The sequence below is a fragment of the Ranitomeya variabilis genome, chromosome 2 (genome assembly GCF_051348905.1).
Source record: "Ranitomeya variabilis isolate aRanVar5 chromosome 2, aRanVar5.hap1, whole genome shotgun sequence".
In the NCBI taxonomy this organism is placed as follows: domain Eukaryota; kingdom Metazoa; phylum Chordata; class Amphibia; order Anura; family Dendrobatidae; genus Ranitomeya; species Ranitomeya variabilis.
In genome coordinates this window covers 181,502,977-181,523,867 of record NC_135233.1, presented here as the reverse complement: position 1 = coordinate 181,523,867, position 20,891 = coordinate 181,502,977, and the positions used below count along the sequence as shown (strand labels likewise).

The 20,891-nt window shown below is 44.2% G+C and overlaps 1 protein-coding gene across 1 annotated transcript in view; it reads right to left on the bottom strand.

The window, feature by feature from the left end:
- The window catches only part of TAF5L (TATA-box binding protein associated factor 5 like), a 97,960-nt gene that overhangs the window by 66,105 nt on the left and 10,964 nt on the right, over positions 1-20,891 (bottom strand). Inside the window, exon 2 of the mRNA XM_077283258.1 lies at positions 11,362-11,506. Within this exon, the coding sequence (XP_077139373.1) occupies positions 11,362-11,506 (145 nt within the window). The remainder of the gene's footprint in view (positions 1-11,361; positions 11,507-20,891) is intronic.

The window sequence follows — 20,891 nt, the reverse complement described above, 5'->3', positions numbered from 1 at the left end:
TTGACCTGAGAAGATTTTTGTCCTTGACGTATACCATTGGCACCTGAGACTGTCTCTACACAAGAGGGCGTCTTTGTTTCTCAGGGTAAGGATGGTATATGAAAACAAAACTATCATCCCAATACCCCATATGACATCTTTAAACATAACTTTTGGCTTATGAATCCACTGATCATATGAAAAACATTAATAAAATACTTACTCGGAAATAAGGACATAAATTGTCTTCATATATTAGAGATACAATATGGTCTGCCCATGTCTGTTATAACAGGAGTTGCCCATACCTACGATGCTGCCCGCAGGCAAGAATTTGCCATTGCACAGACCCGGACTCATTTACTACTATGTTAAAAAATGGCGTCCACAAACTGCAGGTCGCAACCGCGACATACATTGACTGCACTATGTCCTTACTGGCTGATCAACACTGACATGCGCAGTATCATTACATGGACACCGAGAACGGCGTGTAAGCTCGAAATAACGACAATATGCACGTGGGTGAGAAAAGTCCGAAAATATGCTGCATGAGTTTATTAATTTGTCAATTAAACATTTTTATGCATTATTTTAACCCCTTAGTGAGAGACAATTTGCAGCTTAATGACCGGGCCAATTTTTACAATTCTGACCACTGTCACTTTGAGGTGGTAACTCTGGAACGCTGTAACGGATCCCGCTGATTCTAAGATAGTTTTTTCGTGACACATCGTACTTCATGCTAGTGTAAAATTTCTTCAATATTACTTGCATTTATTTATGAAAAAAACGGAAATATGGTTAAAATTGTTAAAATTTTGCAATTTTCAAACTTAATTTTTATTCCCTTAAATCAGAGATGTGTCACACAAAATCTACTATATAATTGTCTAAGGGTCACTTCCGTCTGTCTGTCCTTCTGTCAGTCACGGATATTCATTGGTCGCGGCCTCTGTCTGTCATGGAATCCCAAGTCGCTGATTGGTCGTGGCAAAACGCCCACGCCCATTGCCACGACCAATCAGCGACGGGCACAGTCCGGCGGCAAAATGACCGCTCTTTCCTCCCCGCAGTCAGTGCCCGCTCCATACTCCCCTCCAGTCAGCCCTCACACAGGGTTAATAACAGCGTTACCGGAGCGCGGTGTAACGCACTCCGGTTACGCAGCTATTAACCCTGTGTGACCAAATTTTTACTATTGATGCTGTGTATGCAGCATCAATAGTAAAATCTATCTAATGTTACAAATAAGAATAATAAAAAAAAAAGGTTATTCTCACACTCTGTCCTTGCCAGTGCAAGCAGCAGGTTCCGGTGCCAAGGATGCTATGCGAGAAGGACCTTCCATGAGGTCACGATCATATGACCGCGACGTCATCACAGGTCCTGCGCTCATACCAACCCTGGGACCGGAAGCTGCTGCGTGCACCACACACAGGCGCCAGGACTTCAAGGGGCCTTCGGAAGGTGAGTATATGTTTATTTTTTACTTTAAGTCTTTTTTAACCATGCATATAGTGCCCACATTGCTATATACTACGTGGGCTGTGTTACATACTGCGTGGGCTCTGTTATATACTACATTCTCTGTGCTATATACTAACATGGCTATATTATATACTGCGTGGCTGCTATATACTGCGTGGGCTGTGTTATATATTACGTGGCCAGTGTTATATACTGCGGGGGCTATGCTATATACTGCGTGGCTGCTATGTTCTGCATGGGCTGTGCTATATATTATGTGGCCAGTGTTATATACTGCGGGGGCTGTGCTATATACTGCTTGGCTGCTATATACTGCGTGGGCTGTGCTATGTATTATGTGGCCAGTGCTATATACTGTGGGGGCTGTGCTATATACTGCGTGGCTGCTATATAGTACGTGGGCTGTGTTATATAGTACGTGGGCTGTGTTATATAGTACGTGGGCTGTGTTATATAGTACGTGGGCTGTGTTATATAGTACGTGGGCTGTGTTATATAGTACGTGGGCTGTGTTATATAGTACGTGGGCTGTGTTATATAGTACGTGGGCTGTGTTATATAGTACGTGGGCTGTGTTATATAGTACGTGGGCTGTGTTATATACTGCGTGGCCTGTATTAACGCAGCGGGTATTCTACAATATTTATGTATGTATGTATATAGCAGCCACATAGTATATAGCACAGGCCATATAGTATTTGTCTGCTATATACTACATGGCTCCTATATACTATGTGGCCTGTGCTATATACTATGTGGCTGCTATATACATACATACATACATATTCTAGAATACCCGATGCGTTAGAATCGGGCCACCATCTAGTAGTTAATAAACATCATTTTCCACAAGTCTACTTTACATCAGCACAGTTTTGGAAACAAATTTTTTTTTTTGTTAGGAAGTTATAAGGGTTAAAAGTTGACCAGCGATTTCCCATTTTTACAACAAAATTTACAAAGCCTTTCTTTTTTAGGGATCATCTCACATTTAAAGTCACTTTGAGGGGTGTACATGACAGAAAATACACAAAAGAGGGGAAACGTGGCTTGCAAGGGGGAGGGAGGGGTCCTACTTCACAGGAGCTCCTGCATTTCCCCTTAATAAAGCATCTAAAAGCGTACCAAAAGTGGAAATATTGACCTCAAAAGCAGTCGGGGCATGTCTGGACAGACTTATAAAAAAGAAAAATCCTGATCCTGAGGGGAAAAAAATCCCTCCTCAGGACAGGGAAACGTGGGGAGACACAGCGGAGGCCTACCAACGTCCGGAGGAAAGCAGACCAGGCCTGCAGCTCGAGCGCTGGTTCGGCGCCAAATCCAGACGAAGCTGCGGCTTTCCAAAATCCAGCCGTCACGCGCGACATAAACCGGCAGAAAACCTCAGCTTACTGAAGCCCCAGCAGCAGTCGGCTGCGACGTTGAGAGGAGCTAAAAGGCAGCGGTGGGTCCGGACGCCGGGAGACGGCGGGGAGCAACTAAGGAGGAATCGGTGGTAAAGTTGCAGCAAGCATCTGTCGGCTGGACCGAAGCAAGGAGGAGTACTGAGGCATGAAAGGCTAGTGTCTGTGCCGAGGCTGCATACGGCGGAGGGATCCCGGGCACAGGGAGAGGCAGCGGTAAAGCAGGGAAGCTCGTCATGGCAGCCGTATCAGCCTAGGAAGTTCTATCCACACCAGGCTGAGGGCGATTTCCTTGAAACACCAGCAAAAGACAAAGAAGGACAGAGGACATTGCAATCAAACAGCGATGCAAGGCAGACTCCAGCTCTCCGCAATTTTTTCCCACTCCCCACATTACATCTCGCTGTGCTGACCCTATTCACAATGGTCAGCCTTACATTAACCAACCTAACACGAGGAAAGCTAAGGACAACATTGATTTTAAAGAGACAGTACATCAGAATTCTACTAAATGCCTTACATCTAATGCTGACCCGAATTTAAAGACATCCGTCTCTGCCACATGTGAAACACAACAGATTTAATCTAGAACTGTTAGCTGAGAAGAATTCTCCCCGACTCTCTCAACCCTGCCACACAAGCTTTAAACTATAACTAACGACAGACTCACCTCACCATATTACCACAGAGTACAATAATGGGGAATTTAAAAGGACACTCTTACACGAGTTTCCCAAGTCGCGCTGAGAATTTAACTGAAGGTCTCAGATTCAAAGTCATGGACTTTCCTATACAGGAGCTCAGGGCTCTCTTAAGGGAGTGCGACTTTCCACATAAAAACAAGGACCAAAACACCTCTGTTGATAATTTTGGCAATGAAGTAAGTCCTGATGGATCCATCGGATGGCTCTCTTATTTCGTCAGAGCCTGGAGAGTATACACTCGGAGAAATTTTTCGAGGATATGGACTCATCTGAAAACAGGGTAAATTACATTTCTGACTCATCCTCATCCACATATCCTTCTTCAAGGAATGCGGCCAAACACGTAAATTCTAGATCAGTTGGAAAGTTTAACCATGGACGGTGTTTGTCTAATCTATTATTGATAGATGAGATTCCTGCTTCTTATGACTACCCAACAGAAGGGTTTGTGGTAAACCCCTTCCCAACCGCCATACTATTACTGCGGAGGTCGGGTCCCCTGCTTTGATGTGGGCTCCGGCGCTGAACCCACCTCAAAGCCGGGACATGTCAGCTGTTTTGAACAGCTGACATGTGCCCGCAATAGCGGCGGGTGAAATCACGATTCACCCGCCGCTATTAACCAGTTAAATGCCGCTGTCAAACGCTGACAGCGTCATTTAACCGGCGCTTCCAGCCGCGCGGCCGGAAATGATCGCATCGCCGACCCGGCGTCACATGATCGGGGGTCGGCGATGCGTCAGGATGGTAACCATAGAGGTCGGCGCTCATAGCAAGCCTGCATTTCTGCTGCATAGCAGCGATCTGATGATCGCTGCTATGTAGCTGAGCCGATCGAGTTGTGCCGGCTTTCTATGAAAAAAATAACAAAAATATAAAAAGTTTAAATCACTCCATCCAAAATAAAACAATAAAAAAAAAAAAATCAAACGTACACATATTTGGTATCGCCGCGTTCAGATTCGCCCGATCAATAAAAAAAAAAGCATTAACCTGATCGCTAACGGCGTAGTGGGAAAAAAAATTCGAAACGCCAGAATTAAGTTTTTTTGGTCGCTGTAACATTGCATTAAAATGTAATAACGGGCGATCAAAAGAACGTATCTGCACTAAAATGGAATCACTAAAAACGCCAGCTCGGCACGCAAAAAATAAGCCCTCAACCGACCCCAGATCATGAAAAATGGAGACGCTACGAGTAACGGAAAATTGCACAATTTTTTACTTTTTTTTTTTAGCAAAGTTTGGAAATTTTTTTTTACCACTTAGATAAAACGTAACCTAGTCAGGTTTGGTGTCTATGAACTCGCAATGACCTGGGGAATCAAAATGGCAGGTCAGTTTTAGCATTTAGTGAACCTAGCAAAAAAGCCAAACAAAACACAAGTGTGGGATTGCACTTTTTTTGCAATTTCACCGCACTTGGAATTTTTCCCGTTTTCTAGTACACGACATGCTAAAACCAATGATGTCGTTGAAAAGTGCAACTTGTCCCGCAAAAAACAAGCCCTCACATGGCCATATTAACGGAAAAATAAAGTTATGGCTCTGGGAAGGAGGGGAGCGAAAAACAAGAACGCAAAAACGGTAAAGGGCAAGGTCGTGAAGGGGTTAATATGCTTACAGCTCTTCTAAGGCTGGTTTCGCATTTGCGGTTGTGTCTGCAGCGTTTCGGCCGCATACATCGTGTTTTCCTATCGTTAATGTTGTGGACGCAGGTACATGCGTTCGTATGCTTTTGGCCGTGTTGGACTACGCATGCGTCGTTTCAGCTTGTGCGGCTGGGCGCGGCTAACGCAACACGCTGCAATTTTCATGGCGGCAATTTGCCGACACCAAACGCATGCGGAAGTTTGCGGATGGAATGCGTCGAAACAATGTATTACAGTCTATGAGAACGCAGCATTTTCGTACACATGTTTTTCCAGAGTTAAACATGTCTAGACACTGATTAGCCACCCCCACACAAGGATAGATAAAAAGAATGTGTGGGCACTGGCAGTACACGACTCTACAGACCCCTGGAAGCAGACAGACTTTGAAGCAGGCACTTGGAAGCAGACTGGAACCTATCCAGAAGAAACACAACTTTGGCTAATGTGAGTATAACAGCGAATGTCTGTCTGTCCTTTTTTCGATCTTTAGTATGTACTAATTTCTGTCTATTTTTTCTTGCAGCATTCATGTCTTCTTCCTCGCCTTCTGAGGAGCGCCCTGGCCCTGAACGTGCTGGACGGGAAAGTGAAGTGAGTACATTCCCTACTGATTGGTAAGTATTCTCTGTCACATATACACGTGGTCATTTTTTTTTTTTCTTTCTTAGACCAGTTCTTTCACTGCAGCAGAGGCACACCAGGAGCAGCCAGCACACGTTCGGGTGGCAAGACGGAGTGTAAGTATTCTTGACTGATTTTTTTTTTTTTTCATGACTATACTACTCTTGCCTGTTTTTTATTTCTTCACTTTGCTTCTATCTTCCCTTTTTTGTTTTGACTATTTTTTTCTTGACTTTAACTTATTCTTTCCTGTTTTCTGTATCTCTTGTTTTCTTATCCTTACAACATTAAATGTCTTTCTTTTCTAGGTTCCAGAACGGGATGAAGACCTCCTTGATAATGACCTTCTCATTTCCCTGGTCGAGGAGCGAGTCCCGTTGAGGGACATCCGGGTTCAGCAGCACTCGGACAACGTGGTCGTCCAGCGGCTGTGGAATGAGGTGGCCTGAGGGATGATGGATGGCTGGGACAACGCCACGCCACGGGTTCACAAGGAATTTGTAAGTATTTAAATGTTATGCGATTTGCCATTTACCTTGGCCGGGATCACACAACTATGTGTAATGCAATAAACTCCTCCGAGTTTTTCGCATCACACACAGTTGTGTGATGCCGACCAAAAGTGCATTGACTACAAATTTTGTCTTTTTTTCACAGTGAACAAAGTCAGAACCCATTGGCGTTCGATGAAGGATCCCTTCAACAAGGACCTTCGTCAGGAGAGCCAGGTTCGCAGTGGTGCTGCAGCAAGGATCAGAAAGTATAAATGTCATCGCATGCTGGAGTTTTTGAGACCGATCCTTGTCCAGAGAACATAAGTATTTTTGTGTTGTATTCCCTAATCTGTTTTTTTTTTTTTAGTCCACAGGAGATGGGGCTTTTACTATTGTAAATTTTTGGTACCGTTTTTCATTTAATTTTCACAGCACCTGGAGCAGCATCCTCGAACCTGGATCTGGAGTGGTCCTTCATCAAACAGCCACGGACCATCCCAGCCATTCACCAGCGAAGCAGCAAGTGGGCTTGCAACACAGACTGGAGACCAGGAAGCTGGTCCATCAGGTGTTCCCCTGTCCCAGTCCTCTGCCTTTTTTGGGGGGCTCTTCCCGCCAACGGCAGAAGGCCTCGGACAGGTCACTCATGCCCGAGTTTCTTCACTTGAGCTCGGTCTTCCAGAATGGCTTAAAGGCACTAGGAGATAGACTGGAAAGTGGCCTGACTCATAACACACTTTTCCAGGATGTCAACCAGCGCCTTAATCATCTGAAAGCTGACCTCCAGAGACCAGCACATCATTTCTTTAATCAAATTGAACAGGGCATGACAGAACATCTTACTCCTGATCTAAAGCTCAATGTCATGCAGGCCTGCAATGCTGTTTACATGCAGGCTATGCAGCAGACTCGGTACTTGCAGCAGTGGGGGTATTTCCACCTCTGCCAACACTGAATAGCTTGACCTCAATTCATAGTTCTGCTGCATACCACTGCACGGCCACCACCATTCCAAGCCCTGCTGGACCCCACTACAGCGCCCCCCCCCCCCCACTAAGCAGAGTGCTGCTGTACAGTCCACCGTCACCACAATGCCGAGTGCTGCTTCTGCTTGGTCCTCCTCCACCACCACCGACATGCTGTAGCAACCAGACCCTGGCAGGCCATCCACCAGCACCATGCCACAGCAGCAGCACCTGTATCCTGCCAGGCCGTCCACCCACACCATGCCACAGCATCAACCGGATACTGCCAGGCTGTCCACCCACACCATGCCACAGCAGCAACCGGATCCTGCCAGGCTGTCCACCCGCACCATGCCACAGCAGCAACCGGATCATGCCAGGCAGTCCACCCGCACAATCCCGCCTGAAGACAAAGCCAACACTCCCCAGAAGACAGCAGCGCAAAACACTGGGGAGGAAGAAAAAAAAAAACCAGCGGACTCTCGCACTCCCTCCACCCTTACCTCAAAATGTGTCTGTGATGTCCGGTTTGTCTCTCCCTTCCAGTGTGTCTATCCCGTCCCATGCCTCCACTATCAAACCTGACCCCACTACTTTCGTTGCCTCTTCCCCTGCAACCCTTTCTTCGTCTTTACCCAGTCAAAGGACTCAGCTCAACACACCCCAGTTCCGTCACATTTCCCTAAGTCACCGTAGTTGATTTAATTTTTTTTTTTTTTTTTAAATAAATGTGTATTTTTTTGCCCCTACTACTGTTTGGTTCTTTGTGTTCCGCCGCCAGCAACACACACCGTGCGCCGACTAAACACACTGCACCGTACACTTTGTGTTTTTGCCGCCTCATATCTCCAGGACTGACAACTTGAACACTGCACTGCAGCTTTGTTTCTTGTGTCTGTCATGGAGCTATGAGTTGTCAAAAACGAATGACTTATTTTCTCCAACATCTCTTGAGTCTGCGTAATCTATTGGACGCAGAATGAAGAGACGATGGAAGTAATACAAGGCATATCTATACTCACCTGGCCAGGTGTCAGAAATGGTTAATTTGGGATGCACAAAACCCAGCATCCTGAATTAACTATTTCTGACACATGGCCTGGTGAGTATAGCTATGACTTGTATTACCTACATCGTCTCTTCATTCTGCGTCCAATAGATACTGCAGACTTAAGAGACGCTGGATCGAATCAGAAGTCACCTACAATAGCACTGACATCAAAAGTGGATTTGAGTTGATTAAAGACAGAGGGCACTTGGTACAGGTTTCAAAACAGGTTTTTTTAGTTACACAAAACATTACAGGAACATTTTAACATTAAAAGGTACATACATAAACACAACAGAACATTTTATTAAACCATTCCATCTTGCCATGCCACACGTCCGATATCAGAAACCAAGTAGGCAGCAAATTGGTCCCTCATTTGGGCAACTTCTACTGTTGACGGCAGAGAGTGATGATGGTAATATGGCAAGGGGTTTGAAACTGGTTCATCAAGTTCAATGTTGGGTCGCTCTTTAGCCATTATGTAGTTATGCAGAACCACACAGGCTTTGACAACCTCATCGACTGTCTCCATTTTTAGATTAATGGCTGTTCCAAGATTGCGCCATTTTGAGACAAGAATCCTAAAGGTACACTCCAGTTCTTCGTGCCCTACTCAGTCTGTAGTTAAAAATTTTTTGGGTGTGGTTCAAGTCCCGACTGGAGAATGGTTTCAGTAGGTTTTCCCACATCTGAAAGGCCTCATCCCCAACCATAACAAATGGCACTGGCGGGCCTTCAGTGTTGGGAAGAGGTCGTGGTAGGGGGAAATTAAAATGTTTTCCATACAAGCGTTGGCCCATGTCCGAGTTTTTAAAAGTCTGGGAGTCATTGCCACGGTCAAAAGCTCCAATTTCCACGGCGACAGTCAGCATCTGCAATCGCCATGAGCACTACAGAAAAATATTTTTTGTAGTTGAAGCACTCAGATCCAGTTCTGGCTGGTTTGGTAATCCGAATGTGTTTTCCATCTACTGCTCCCAAACAGTTGGGGAAATTACAGACTTGCCAGAATTTTTCAGAAATTTCCTGCCACATTTCCGCGCTGGGTAGGGGGATAAATTCTTCCCGGAGAACGTTCCACAAAGCATGGCAGGTGTCCGCAACTATTCCAGACAAGGTGGAAATTCCTTGCCAGTACTGAAAATGGAGCGATGATAAGCTCTCTCCAGTAGCCAGGAATCTGCCAAAAAAAGAAATTAAAAAAATTACGAACAATAATATTTATGATGAGGTTTTGCTAAACACAAAGGAAAAAACAAATAATACATGGCAGACCAATAATAATTATGACAGGCGTTTGTTTTGAAATATTACGTACCCTAATGTGACCAGGAGACGTTCCTCAGCAGGAATCGCTTTACAGAGCTGGGTGTCCTGTCTCCTGATGGCTTCTTGGACACGATCAAGCAAATCCCGGAAGGTCTCTTGAGACATCCTGGTATAGTCCACAAATTTCTCCGGGTTGGCATGGCGCTCGCTGTATAGGGTGTGGTAGGCTCCACGGCTCTACCAGAGATCGATAATGGGGTGTCTCCAAAAACGCTGACGCCGTGTTCTTCTCTGTTTCTTTTTTGCTCACAAGGAAACGCAAGAAACAGCTTGAGATCAAAATCCAGGTTGAAATAAAAGCTCGCCATGCAAAGATACATCGTGAAGCAGGATACAGGAGCAAAACCTAAATATTTCAGCTGTACAAAGTGTCTATATAAAGAATTCCCATGAGACACGCCCATTGGTGTCCCATTGGTGGTGTCTGTTTATCTAGATTTTTCACCTTTACAACTCATGCGCATAAAAGCGCAAACGCATGCAAATGTCGCATTTTTGACTGAAAGCATAAGCTCCGTCCCAGTCTCAGGTCTTTTGCAGACTCCAACAGGTTTTCTTCAGGAATGGACCTGTATTTGGCTCCATCCATCTTCCCATCAATTTTAACCATCTTCCTTGTCCCTCCTGAAGAAAAGCAGGCCCAAACCATCATGCTGCCACCACCATGTTTGACAGTGGGGATGGTGTGTTCAGGGTGATGAGCGGTGTTGCCTTTACCCCAAACATATCGTTTGGCATTGTTGGCAAAAAGTTCGATTTTGGTTTCATCTGACCAGAGCACCTTCTTCCATATGTTTGGTGTGTCTCCCAGGTGGCTTGTTGCAAACTTTAAATGAAACTTTTTATGCATATCTTTGAGAAATGGCTTTCTTCTTGCCACTCTTCCATAAAGGCCAGATTTGTGCAGTGTACAACTTATTGTTGTCCTATGGACAGACTGTACCACCTCAGCTGTAGATCTCTGCAGTTCATTCAGAGTGATCATGGGCCTCTTGGCTGCATCTCTGATCAGTCTTCTCCTTGTTTGAGATGAAAGTTTAGAGGGACGGCCGGGTCTTGGTAGATTTGCAGTGGTATGATACTCCTTCCATTTCAATATGACGGCTTGCACAGTGCTCCTTGGCATGTTTAAAGTTTTGGAAATCATTTTGTATCCAAGTCAGCTTTAAACTTCTCCACAACAGTATCACGGACCTGCCTCTTGTGTTCCTTGGTCTTCATGATGCTCTCTGTGCTTCATACAGAACACAGATCATCACAGAGCAGGTGCATTTAAACGGAGACTTGATTACACACAGGTGAATTATCATCATTAGGCATTTAGGACAACATTGGATCATTCGGAGATCCACAATGAACTTCTTGAGTGAGTTTGCTTGCAATGAAAATATAGGGGCAGAATAATATTGCAAGCTCCACTTTTCAGTTTTTGAATTTCCACAAAAATTTTAAATAACCAATAAATTTAGTTCAACTTCACAATTGTGTTCCACTTGTTGTTGATTCTTCACCAAAAATTTACATTTGGTGTCTTTATGTTTGAAGCATGAAATGTGGGAAAAGGTTGAAAAGTTCCAGTGGGCTGAAAACTTTCGCAAGGCACTGTACACACACTACACTGGAGTCTCTCTCATTTTACCTGTTCAAATGCAAATGATACCTCACTTACCAGTCAGATTAGTTGCCATTTCCTCAGCAGTCTGGCAAAGTCTAAGTCCTTGCTTTAGGGATCCATCTACATCTATGTAATGACGACGTTTGAGATAGCAGGTCACAGCCAACTGAATCTGGTCTGTGCGTACTCGCTTCATGGTCTGCAGAAAAGAAAATTAAATAAGAAAAAATAAACATTAGACAAATTCTATTTTAAATGTATAGTGCTGGTTTTGGTATACTGATACTATTAACAGAACTTTCACCAAACTTTTTTTTTTTTTTTTTTTAAGGGCGTACAGCAATCCTAGGTATGTGATGTGCACTGACGCAAGACTGATCATCACAATAAATCCTAGGTATGTGATGTGCACTGACGTAAGACTGATCATCACAATATACAGTGGGCACGGAAAGTATTTTTCACTGTTTCATTGCAGCCATTTGGTAAATTCAATTTTTTTTCTTATTAATGTACACCCTTGCACCCCATCTTGACTGAAAAAAAAAAAAAATCAGAAATGTGGAAATGTTTGCAAATTTATTAAAAAAGAAAAACTGAAACATCACACGGTCATAAGTATTCAGACCCTTTGCTCAGTATTGAGTAGAAGCACCCTTTTGAACTCGTACAGCCATTAGTCTTCTTCGGAATGATGCAACAAGTTTTTCACACCTGGATTTGGGGATCCTCTGCCATTCTTCCTTGCAGATCCTCTCCAGTTCTGTCAGGCTGGATGGTGAACGTTGGTGGACAGCCATTTTCAGGTCTCTCCAGAGATGCTCAATTGGGCTTAGGTCAGGCTCTGGCTGGGCCAGTCAAGAATGGTCACAGTTGTTCTGAAGCCACTCCTTTGTTATTTTAGCTGTGTGCTTAGGGTCATTGCCTTGTTGGAAGGCGAACCTTCGGGCAAGTCTGACGTCTAGAGCATTCAAAGAGGTTTTCATCCAGGACATCTCTGTACTTGGCCATATTCAGGTTTCCTTCAATGGCAACCAGTCATCCTGTCCCTGCAGCTGAAAAACACCCCCATAGCATGATACTGCCACCACGTTTCACTGTTGGGATTGTATTGGGCTGGCGATGAGCAGTGCCTGGATTTCTCCATACATACCGTTTTATCACCAAAAAGGTCTATCTTCATCTCATCAGACAACAGAATCTTATTTCTCTTAGTATGGGAGTCCTTAACGTATTTTAGCAAACTCTATGCAGGCTTTCATATGTCTTGCACTGAGGAGAGGCTTCACTCGGGCCACTCTGCCATAAAGGCCCGACTGGTGGAGGGCTGCAGTGACAGTTGACTTTGTGGAACTTTCTCCCATCTCCCTACTGCATCTCTGGTGCTCATTCATAGTGATCTTGGGGCTCTTCCTTACCTCTCTCACCAAGGCTCTTCTTCCACGATTGCTCAGTTTGGCTGGACTGCCAGGTCTAGGAAGACTTCTGGTGGTCCCAATCTTCTTCCATTTAAGGATTATGGAGGCGACTGTGCTCTTAGGAACCTTGAGTACTGCAGAAATTTTTTTGTAACCTTGGTCAGATCTGTGCCTTGCCACAATTCTGTCTCTGAGCTCTTTGGCCAGTTCCTTTGACCTCATGATTCTCTTGAGGTCTGACATGCACCGTAAGCTGTGAGGTCTTATATAGACAGGTGTGTGCCTTTCCAAATCAAGTCCTATCAGTTTAAACACAGCTGGACTCCAATGAAGGAGTAGAACCATCTCAAGGAGGATCACAAGGAAATGGACAGCATGTGACTTTAATATGAGTGTCTGAGCAAAGGGTCTGAATACTTCTGACCATGTGTTATTTCAGGTTTTCTTTTATAATAAATATGTAAAAATTTCTACATTTCTGTTTTTTTTCAGTCAAGATAGGGTGCAGAGTGTACATTAATGAGAAAAAAAAATGAACTTTTTTTTTAATTTACCGAATGGCTGCAATGAAACACAGAGTGAAAAATGTAAAAGGGTGTGAATACTTTCAGTACCCACTGTATGTATTGGGAGTATTGCCAATGTGCACTTCTTGCCACACAGCTAAGGCTACTTTCACACTAGCGTCGCGCACTGCACGTCGCAATGCATCATTGTGGATAAAAAACGCATCCTGCAAAGTTGTCTGCAGGATGTGTTTTTTCTCCATAGACTTATTAACGACGCATTGCGACGCAGTGCCACACGTCGCAACCGTCGTGCGACGGTTGCGTCGTGTTTTGGCGCACCGCCACAAAAAACGTTACATGTAACTTTTTTTGTGCGTCGGGACCGCCATTTTCGACCGCGCATGCGTGGCCGAAACTCCGCCCCTCCTCCCGGACCTTACAATGAAGCAGCGGAAGCGTCTTAAGACTGCTTCCGCTGCCAACGTCGGGCATTTTCTTCACAGTATGCGTCGGTACCGAACCTAGTGTGAAAGTAGCCTAAGAAATACATCACAAACCAACCAAGGCTTCACCCCAAGTTCATGCATTTCTGCAACTAGCAAAGCAAGACTTGTGCTGTGTGCCCACGTTGCATTTATGCATTTCTGCCGCGTTTTTTTTGCGGCAGCATGCGTAAAGTGAGCGCTTCATGTGCGGATGGTACCCAGGATCTGGAGGTGAGGAGTCTCTCCTTTAAGCCCTGGGATCCATATTCATGAAAAAAAAAAAAAAAAAAAAAAAAAAATTAAAATTAAAAAAAAAAAATAGGGATTTACTTACCTTCTGATGGCCCCCGGAGTTCTCCCGCCTCTCAGCGGTGCACACGGCGGCTTCCTTTACCAGGGATACAGCGTGCGAATAACCTAAGATGACGTCGCGGTCACACGACCGTGACGTCACAAAGGTCCCTTGCGCAAAGCATCCCTGGGAACGGAACATACAGAGAGCGCCGCTGAGGAGATCGGGGGCCGTCGGAAGGGGAGAATAACTTTTTTTTTTTTTTTAACATTCTATCTTACTATTGATGCTGCATAGGCAGCATCAATAGTAAAGAGTTGGTCACACTTTGTCAAGCACTATGCTTGACAAGTGTGACCAACCTATCAATCACTTTTCCAAGCGATGCTTTAAATCGCTTGGAAAACGCAAGCATTCTGCAAGCTAAACGCTTGTGTTTTGCGGGAAAACACATGCAAAATCCGCATGTGTTTTACCAGCAGCAGGGAGGTGCAGAAATGCTGTGCCACGTGGGCACATAGCCTTACAGCGGCATGTAAAAGTATGGGAACTCCTGCTCAAATTACAATTATTGTGAACAGTTAATCAAGTTGAAAATGAAACGATCTCTAAAAAGGGACAAAGTTAAACATGACACATTTCCTTTGCATTTCAGGCAAAAAAAAAAAAAAAATTAATATATATATATATATATATATATATATATATATATATATATATATATATATATATATATATATATATATATATATATATATATACACTGCTCACAAAAATAAAGGTAACACAAACAACAGAATATAACTCCAACTAAATCAAACTTCTGTGAAATCAAACTGTCCACTTAGGAAGCAACACTGTTTGACAATCAATTTCACATGCTGTTGTGCAAATGGAATAGACAACATATGGAAATTATTGGCAATTATCAAGACACTTAATAAAGGAGTGGTTCTGCAGGTGGGGACCACAGACCCCATCTCATTACCAATGCTTTCTGGCTGATGTTTTGGTCACTTTTGAATGTTGGCTGTGCTTTCACACTCGTGGTAGCATGAGACGGAATCTACAACCCACACAAGTGGCTCAGGTAGTGCAGCTCATCCAGGATGGCACATCAATGCGAGCTGTGGCAAGAAAGTTTGCTGTGTCTGTCAGCGTAGTGTACAGAGGTTGGAGCCTCCAGCAGGCCACAAATGTGCATATGTCTGCACAAACGGTTATAAACCGACTCCATGAGGATGGTCTTAGTGCCCGACGTCCACAGATGGGGGTTGTGCTCACAGCAGGACGCTTGGCATTTGCCACAGAGCACCAGGATTGGCAAATTCGCCACTGGTACCCTGTGCTCTTCACAGATGAAAACAGGCTCACACTGAGCACATGTGACAGACGTAAGAGCCTGGAGACGCCGTAGAGAGCGATCTGCTGCCTGAAACATCCTTCAGCATGACCGGTTTGGCAGTGGGTCAGTAACAGTGCGGGGTAGCATTTCTTTGGAGGGCTGCACAGCCCTCCATGTGCTCGCCAGAGGTAGCCTGACTGCTATTAGGTACTGAGATGAGATCCTCAGACCCCTTGTGAGACCATATGCTGGTGCGGTTGGTCCTGGGTTCCTCCTAATGCATGACAATGCCAGACCTCATGTGGCTGGAATGTGTCAGCAGTTCCTGCAAGATGAAGGCATTGAAACTATGGACTGGCCTGCCCATTCCTCAGACCTGAATCTGATTGAACACATCTGGGACATCATGTCTCGCACCATCCATCAACGTCACGTTGCACCACAGACTGTCCAGGAGTTGGTGGATGCTTTAGCCAGGTCTGGGAGGAGATCCCCCAGAAGGCCATTAGCCGCCTCATCAGGATAAACTGTTATGATCTGGTGACCTTGGAGCCGCATGAAACTTTCTCTGGAGTCGGTGGAACCTGTACTGACTGCAAATCCTGAACTAACACCGCAACTAGAAGTAGCCGTGGGGTGTGCCTAACATACCCTAGACACCTCGACACAGCCGGAGGACTAAATACCCCTATAGATGGAAATAGGAAAGCTACCTTGCCTCAGAGCAGACCCCCAAAGGATAGGCAGCCCCCCACGAATAATGACTGTGAGTAGGAGAAGAATAGACACACGCAGGTAGAAAACAGGATTTAGCAAAAGAGGCCACTCTAGCTAAATAGGAAAGGATAGGACAGATTACTAGGCGGTCAGTATTAAAACCCTTCCAAAAATATCCACAGCAGATAATACAGAAAGTTCCACAATCTAACTAAAGACATGGAATGTATATCTGCCACTCCAGAGAATCCAACAAGACTGAGAAAATACTGACACAATCTAAGCTGGACAAGAAAACACAAAGAATAGCACTGAATTGTGAAGCACACAACATGTGTGCCACATGAAAAAAAAAAACAGACACTTATCTTTGCTGATTTGGCAGAAAGGCAGGAGGAACCAGGCAGAGGTCCTACACCTCCCAACAACAATTGACAACTGGCAAGGACTAATGAATCCTGCACGCCTAAATACCCCAGTCAGAACTGCAATCAGCAGATACACCTGACCAGGACTGCAACTCAGGGGCAACTGCATTACCACCTACAACCACCGGAGGGAGCCCAAAAGCAGAATTCACAACAATAATCCCCAGATGTTGTAGGGAGGTCATGGAGGCCACACACACTACTGAGCATCATTTCCTTGTCTTGAGGCATTTCCACTGAAGTTGGATCAGCCTGTAACTTCATTTTCCACTTTGATTTTGAGCATCATTCCAACTCCAGACTTCCGTGGGATATTAGTTGTGATTTACATTGATAATTTTTGGTTTTATTATTCTTAACACATTCCACTGTGTAATGAATAAAGATTTACAACTGGAATATTTCATTCAGTGATATCTAGGATGTGGGATGTTAGTGTTCCCTTTATTTATTTGAGCAGTGTATATAGTCATTTATTATATTTTAAAAATTACAAAAAGTGAAATGGGTCGTCTAGCATGCACTGCTATTCTGAGGTCTAGCCACAGATTTTCAATGATAATAAAATAATAATCTTTATTTTTATATAGCGCCAACACATTCCACAGCTCTTTACAGTTTGCACACATTATCATCGCTGTCCCCGATGGGGTTCACAATCTAAATTCCCTGTTGGAATGTGGGAGGAAACCAGAGTACCCGGAGGAAACCCTCGCAAACACAGGAAGAACATACAAACTCCTTGCAGATGCTGTCCGTGGTGGGATTTGAACCCAGGACTCCAGCGCTGCAAGGCTGCAATGCTAACCACTGAGCAACCGTCTGCCCACGGTCGCTCAGTGGTTAGTACTGCAGCCGTGCAGATTAGGGGACTGTGAGGGCTATTGTAAAACCTTCAGCTCACATCTTCTGAGGCAGTCTATGGTGGATTTTGAAGTGTGTTTAGGATTATTATTTATTTGTACAAGACCTCCTCTTTTCAACTTTAGCTTTTTTAAAGATGGTGTTTGCATCAAGAATTTGAGGGAATAATAAATTCAATGAAATGTCAACAATCTGTGAAATGTTACCCATACCATTGGCTACAACACAACCCTAAAAGCATGATTGATCCACCCCGATGCTTAATGGTTGGCGAGATATTCTGTTTCTGAAATTCTGTGCCCATTTTTCCACACACAACTTTGATCATTGTGGCTAAAGAGTTCCTTTTAAATCTCATCGGTCCACAAGACTTGTTTCCACAATACATCAGGCTTGTTTAGAAGTTCTTTTGCATACTTCTGCCTCTGATTTGCATGGTGAGGACGCAGGAGAGGATTTCTTCTGTTGACTCTTCCATGAAGGCCATATTTGTGCAGGTGTCTCTGAACAGTAGAACAATGTACCACAACTCCAGTCTGCTAAATCTTTCTGAAGGTCTTTTGCAGACAAGCAGGGTTCTGATTTGCCTTTCTAGCAATCCTACGAGCAGCTCTCACTGAAATTTTGCTTGGTCTTCCAGACCTTATCTTGATCTCCACTGTTCCTGTTAACTGCCATTTCATAAATATATTTTGAACTGAAGAAAGGGCAACTTGAAAACACCTAGCTATCTTCGCTATGGCCTTCTCCTGCCGTGACTTGAAAACACCTAGCTATCTTCGCTATGGCCTTCTCCTGCCGTGGTTCGCCAACATTTTCATTCTCAGAGTGCTAGGCAGTTGCTTAGAAGAACCCATGCCTCGTTTTTCGGCACAAAGTTAAAGGAGTTGGGTTTTTATAAAGCTGGGAAACTTGCATAACGTGGCCTTTCCTAACAATTCCAGTGAACAAGCCATAACCCTGACATGTTAATGAAGGTCTGAAACCTTTGTCAGTTATCTGAGCACACAAATCTCCAAAAGGTGCCCAAACTTTTACAGAGGCCCATTTTCCATGTTGTAATTTTTAAAATGTTAAAAATAAATAAAATGATTTTTTTTGTTTTGCCTAAAATACAAAAAAGGTGTCACTAACTTCATCCATTTTAGAGATCATTTCATCTTCAACTTGCTTACCTGTTCAGACTAACAGTAATTTTGACCAGGGGTGCCCAAACTTTCACAATCGTGCACGTTATTGTGTCTGTGTGTACACACAAAGACACACACGTGTGTGTATATACACTGCTCCAAAAATAAAGTGATCCCTTAAATAACACAATGTAACTTCAAATTACACTTAAGTTAAATCAGCCTGTCTAGTTATGAAGCAACACTGAGTGTGATTCAATTTCTCCTGCTGATGTGCAAATGGGCCAGACAACAGGTAGAAATGATAGGCAATTAGCAAGACAACCCCTATAAAAGGAGTTCTATAGATGGTGACCACAGACCATTTCTATGTTCTCATCTTTTTAGGCTGTTTTGGTCTCTTGAATTGTCATTGCTCTCATCCGTTGATGTACTGTACAGTAGCATGAGGAAGTGTCTACAACTCTCAGAAGCTGCTCAGGTAGTGTGCAGCTCATCCAGGATGGCACAGCAATACAAGCTGTGGCAAGAAGAGTAGCTGTCTCTGTCAGCACAGTGTGCATAGCATGGAGCAGCTACCATGAGACAGGCCAGTACACCAGGAGACATGAAGGGGAATGTAGGAGGGCAACAACCCAGCAGCAGGATTACTACCTCCTCCTTTATGCAAGAAGGAACAAGAGGAGCAATGCCAGAACCCTGCAAAATGACCTCCAGCATGCCACTAACATCCATGTGTCTGCTTCAACTATCAGAAACAAACTCCATGAGGGTGGTATGAGGGCACAACGTCCACAAGTGGATGTTGCGTTTACAGACCAACACCATGCAGGGCGATTGGCAGAATCGACATTGGCGCCCTCTGCTCTTCATAGATGAGAACAGGTTCACACTGCGCATATGTGACATGTGAGAGAGACTGGAGACACCGTGGAGAACAGTCTGCTGCTTGCAACATCCTCCAGCATGACCAATTTGGCAGTGCGTCAATAATGGTGTGGGTTATTTCTTTGGAGAACTGCACAGCCCTCCATGTGCTAGCCAGAGGTACCCCGACTGCTATTACGCACCAGGATGAAATCCTCAGACCCAATGTGAGAACGTAATGCAGGTGCAGTGGGCCCAGGGTTGCTTCTGATGCATGACAATGCTAGGCTTCATATGGCTTAAGTGTGTCAACAGTTCCTGCATTATGAATGCATTGATGCTATGGCCTGGCATTACCATTCCCCAGACCTGAATACAAATCTAGGAAACCTGGGACATCACGACTCATTCCATCCATCAACGCCACGTTGTCCTACAGACTGTCCAGGAATTGACTGATGCTGTAATCCAGGTATCCAGGTATGGGAGAACATCTGCCAACTCATCAGGAGCATGCCCATACTCTGTAGGTATGTCATACAGGCACATGGAGGCCACACACTACTGAGCATCATTTCCTTGTCTTGAGGCATTTCCATTGAAGCTGGATCAGCCTGTAATTTAATTATTCACTTTGATTTTGAGTATCCTTCCAAATCTATACCTCCATGGGACATACATTTTGAGTTACACTGATCATTTTTTTGTTTGTTTTATTGTTCTCAAAGCATTCCACTAAGTAATGAATAAAGATTTGCAACACTTGAATATTTCATTCAGGTGTATATAAACACATACAATATATACAGTGCCTTGCGAAAGTATTCGGCCCCCTGGAACTTTTCAAGCTTTTCCCACATACCATGCTTCAAAGATACCAAATGTAAATTTTTGGTGAAGAATCAACAACAAGTGGAACACAATTGTGAAGTTTAACGAAATCTATTGGTCTTTTTAAATTTTTGTGGAAATTCAAAAACTGAAAAGTGGGGAGTGCAATATTATTCGCAACCTTTAACTTAATACTTTGTTGCGCCACCTTTTGCTGCGATTACTGTTGCAAGTAGCCTGAGGTATGTTTATCAGTTTTGTACATCGAGAGACTGAAATTCTTGCCCATTCTTCCTTGGCAAACAGCTCGAGCTCAGTGAGGTTTGATGGAGATCGTTTGTGAACAGCAGTTTTCAGCTCTTTCCACAGATTCTCGATTGGATTGAGGTCTGGACTTTTACTTGGCCATTCTAACACCTGGATACGTTTATTTGTGAACCATTCCATTGTAGATTTTGTTTTATGTTTGGGATCATTGTCTTGTTGGAAGACAAATCTCCTTCCCAGTCTCAGGTCTTTTGCAGACTCCAACAGGTTTTCTTCAAGAATGGTCCTGTATTTGGCTCCATCCATCTTCCCATCAATTTTAACCATCTTCCCTGTCCCTGCTGAAGCAGGCCCAAACCATGATGCTGCCACCACCATGTTTGACAGTGGGGATGGCGTGTTCAGGGTGATGAGCTGTGTTGCCTTTAAGC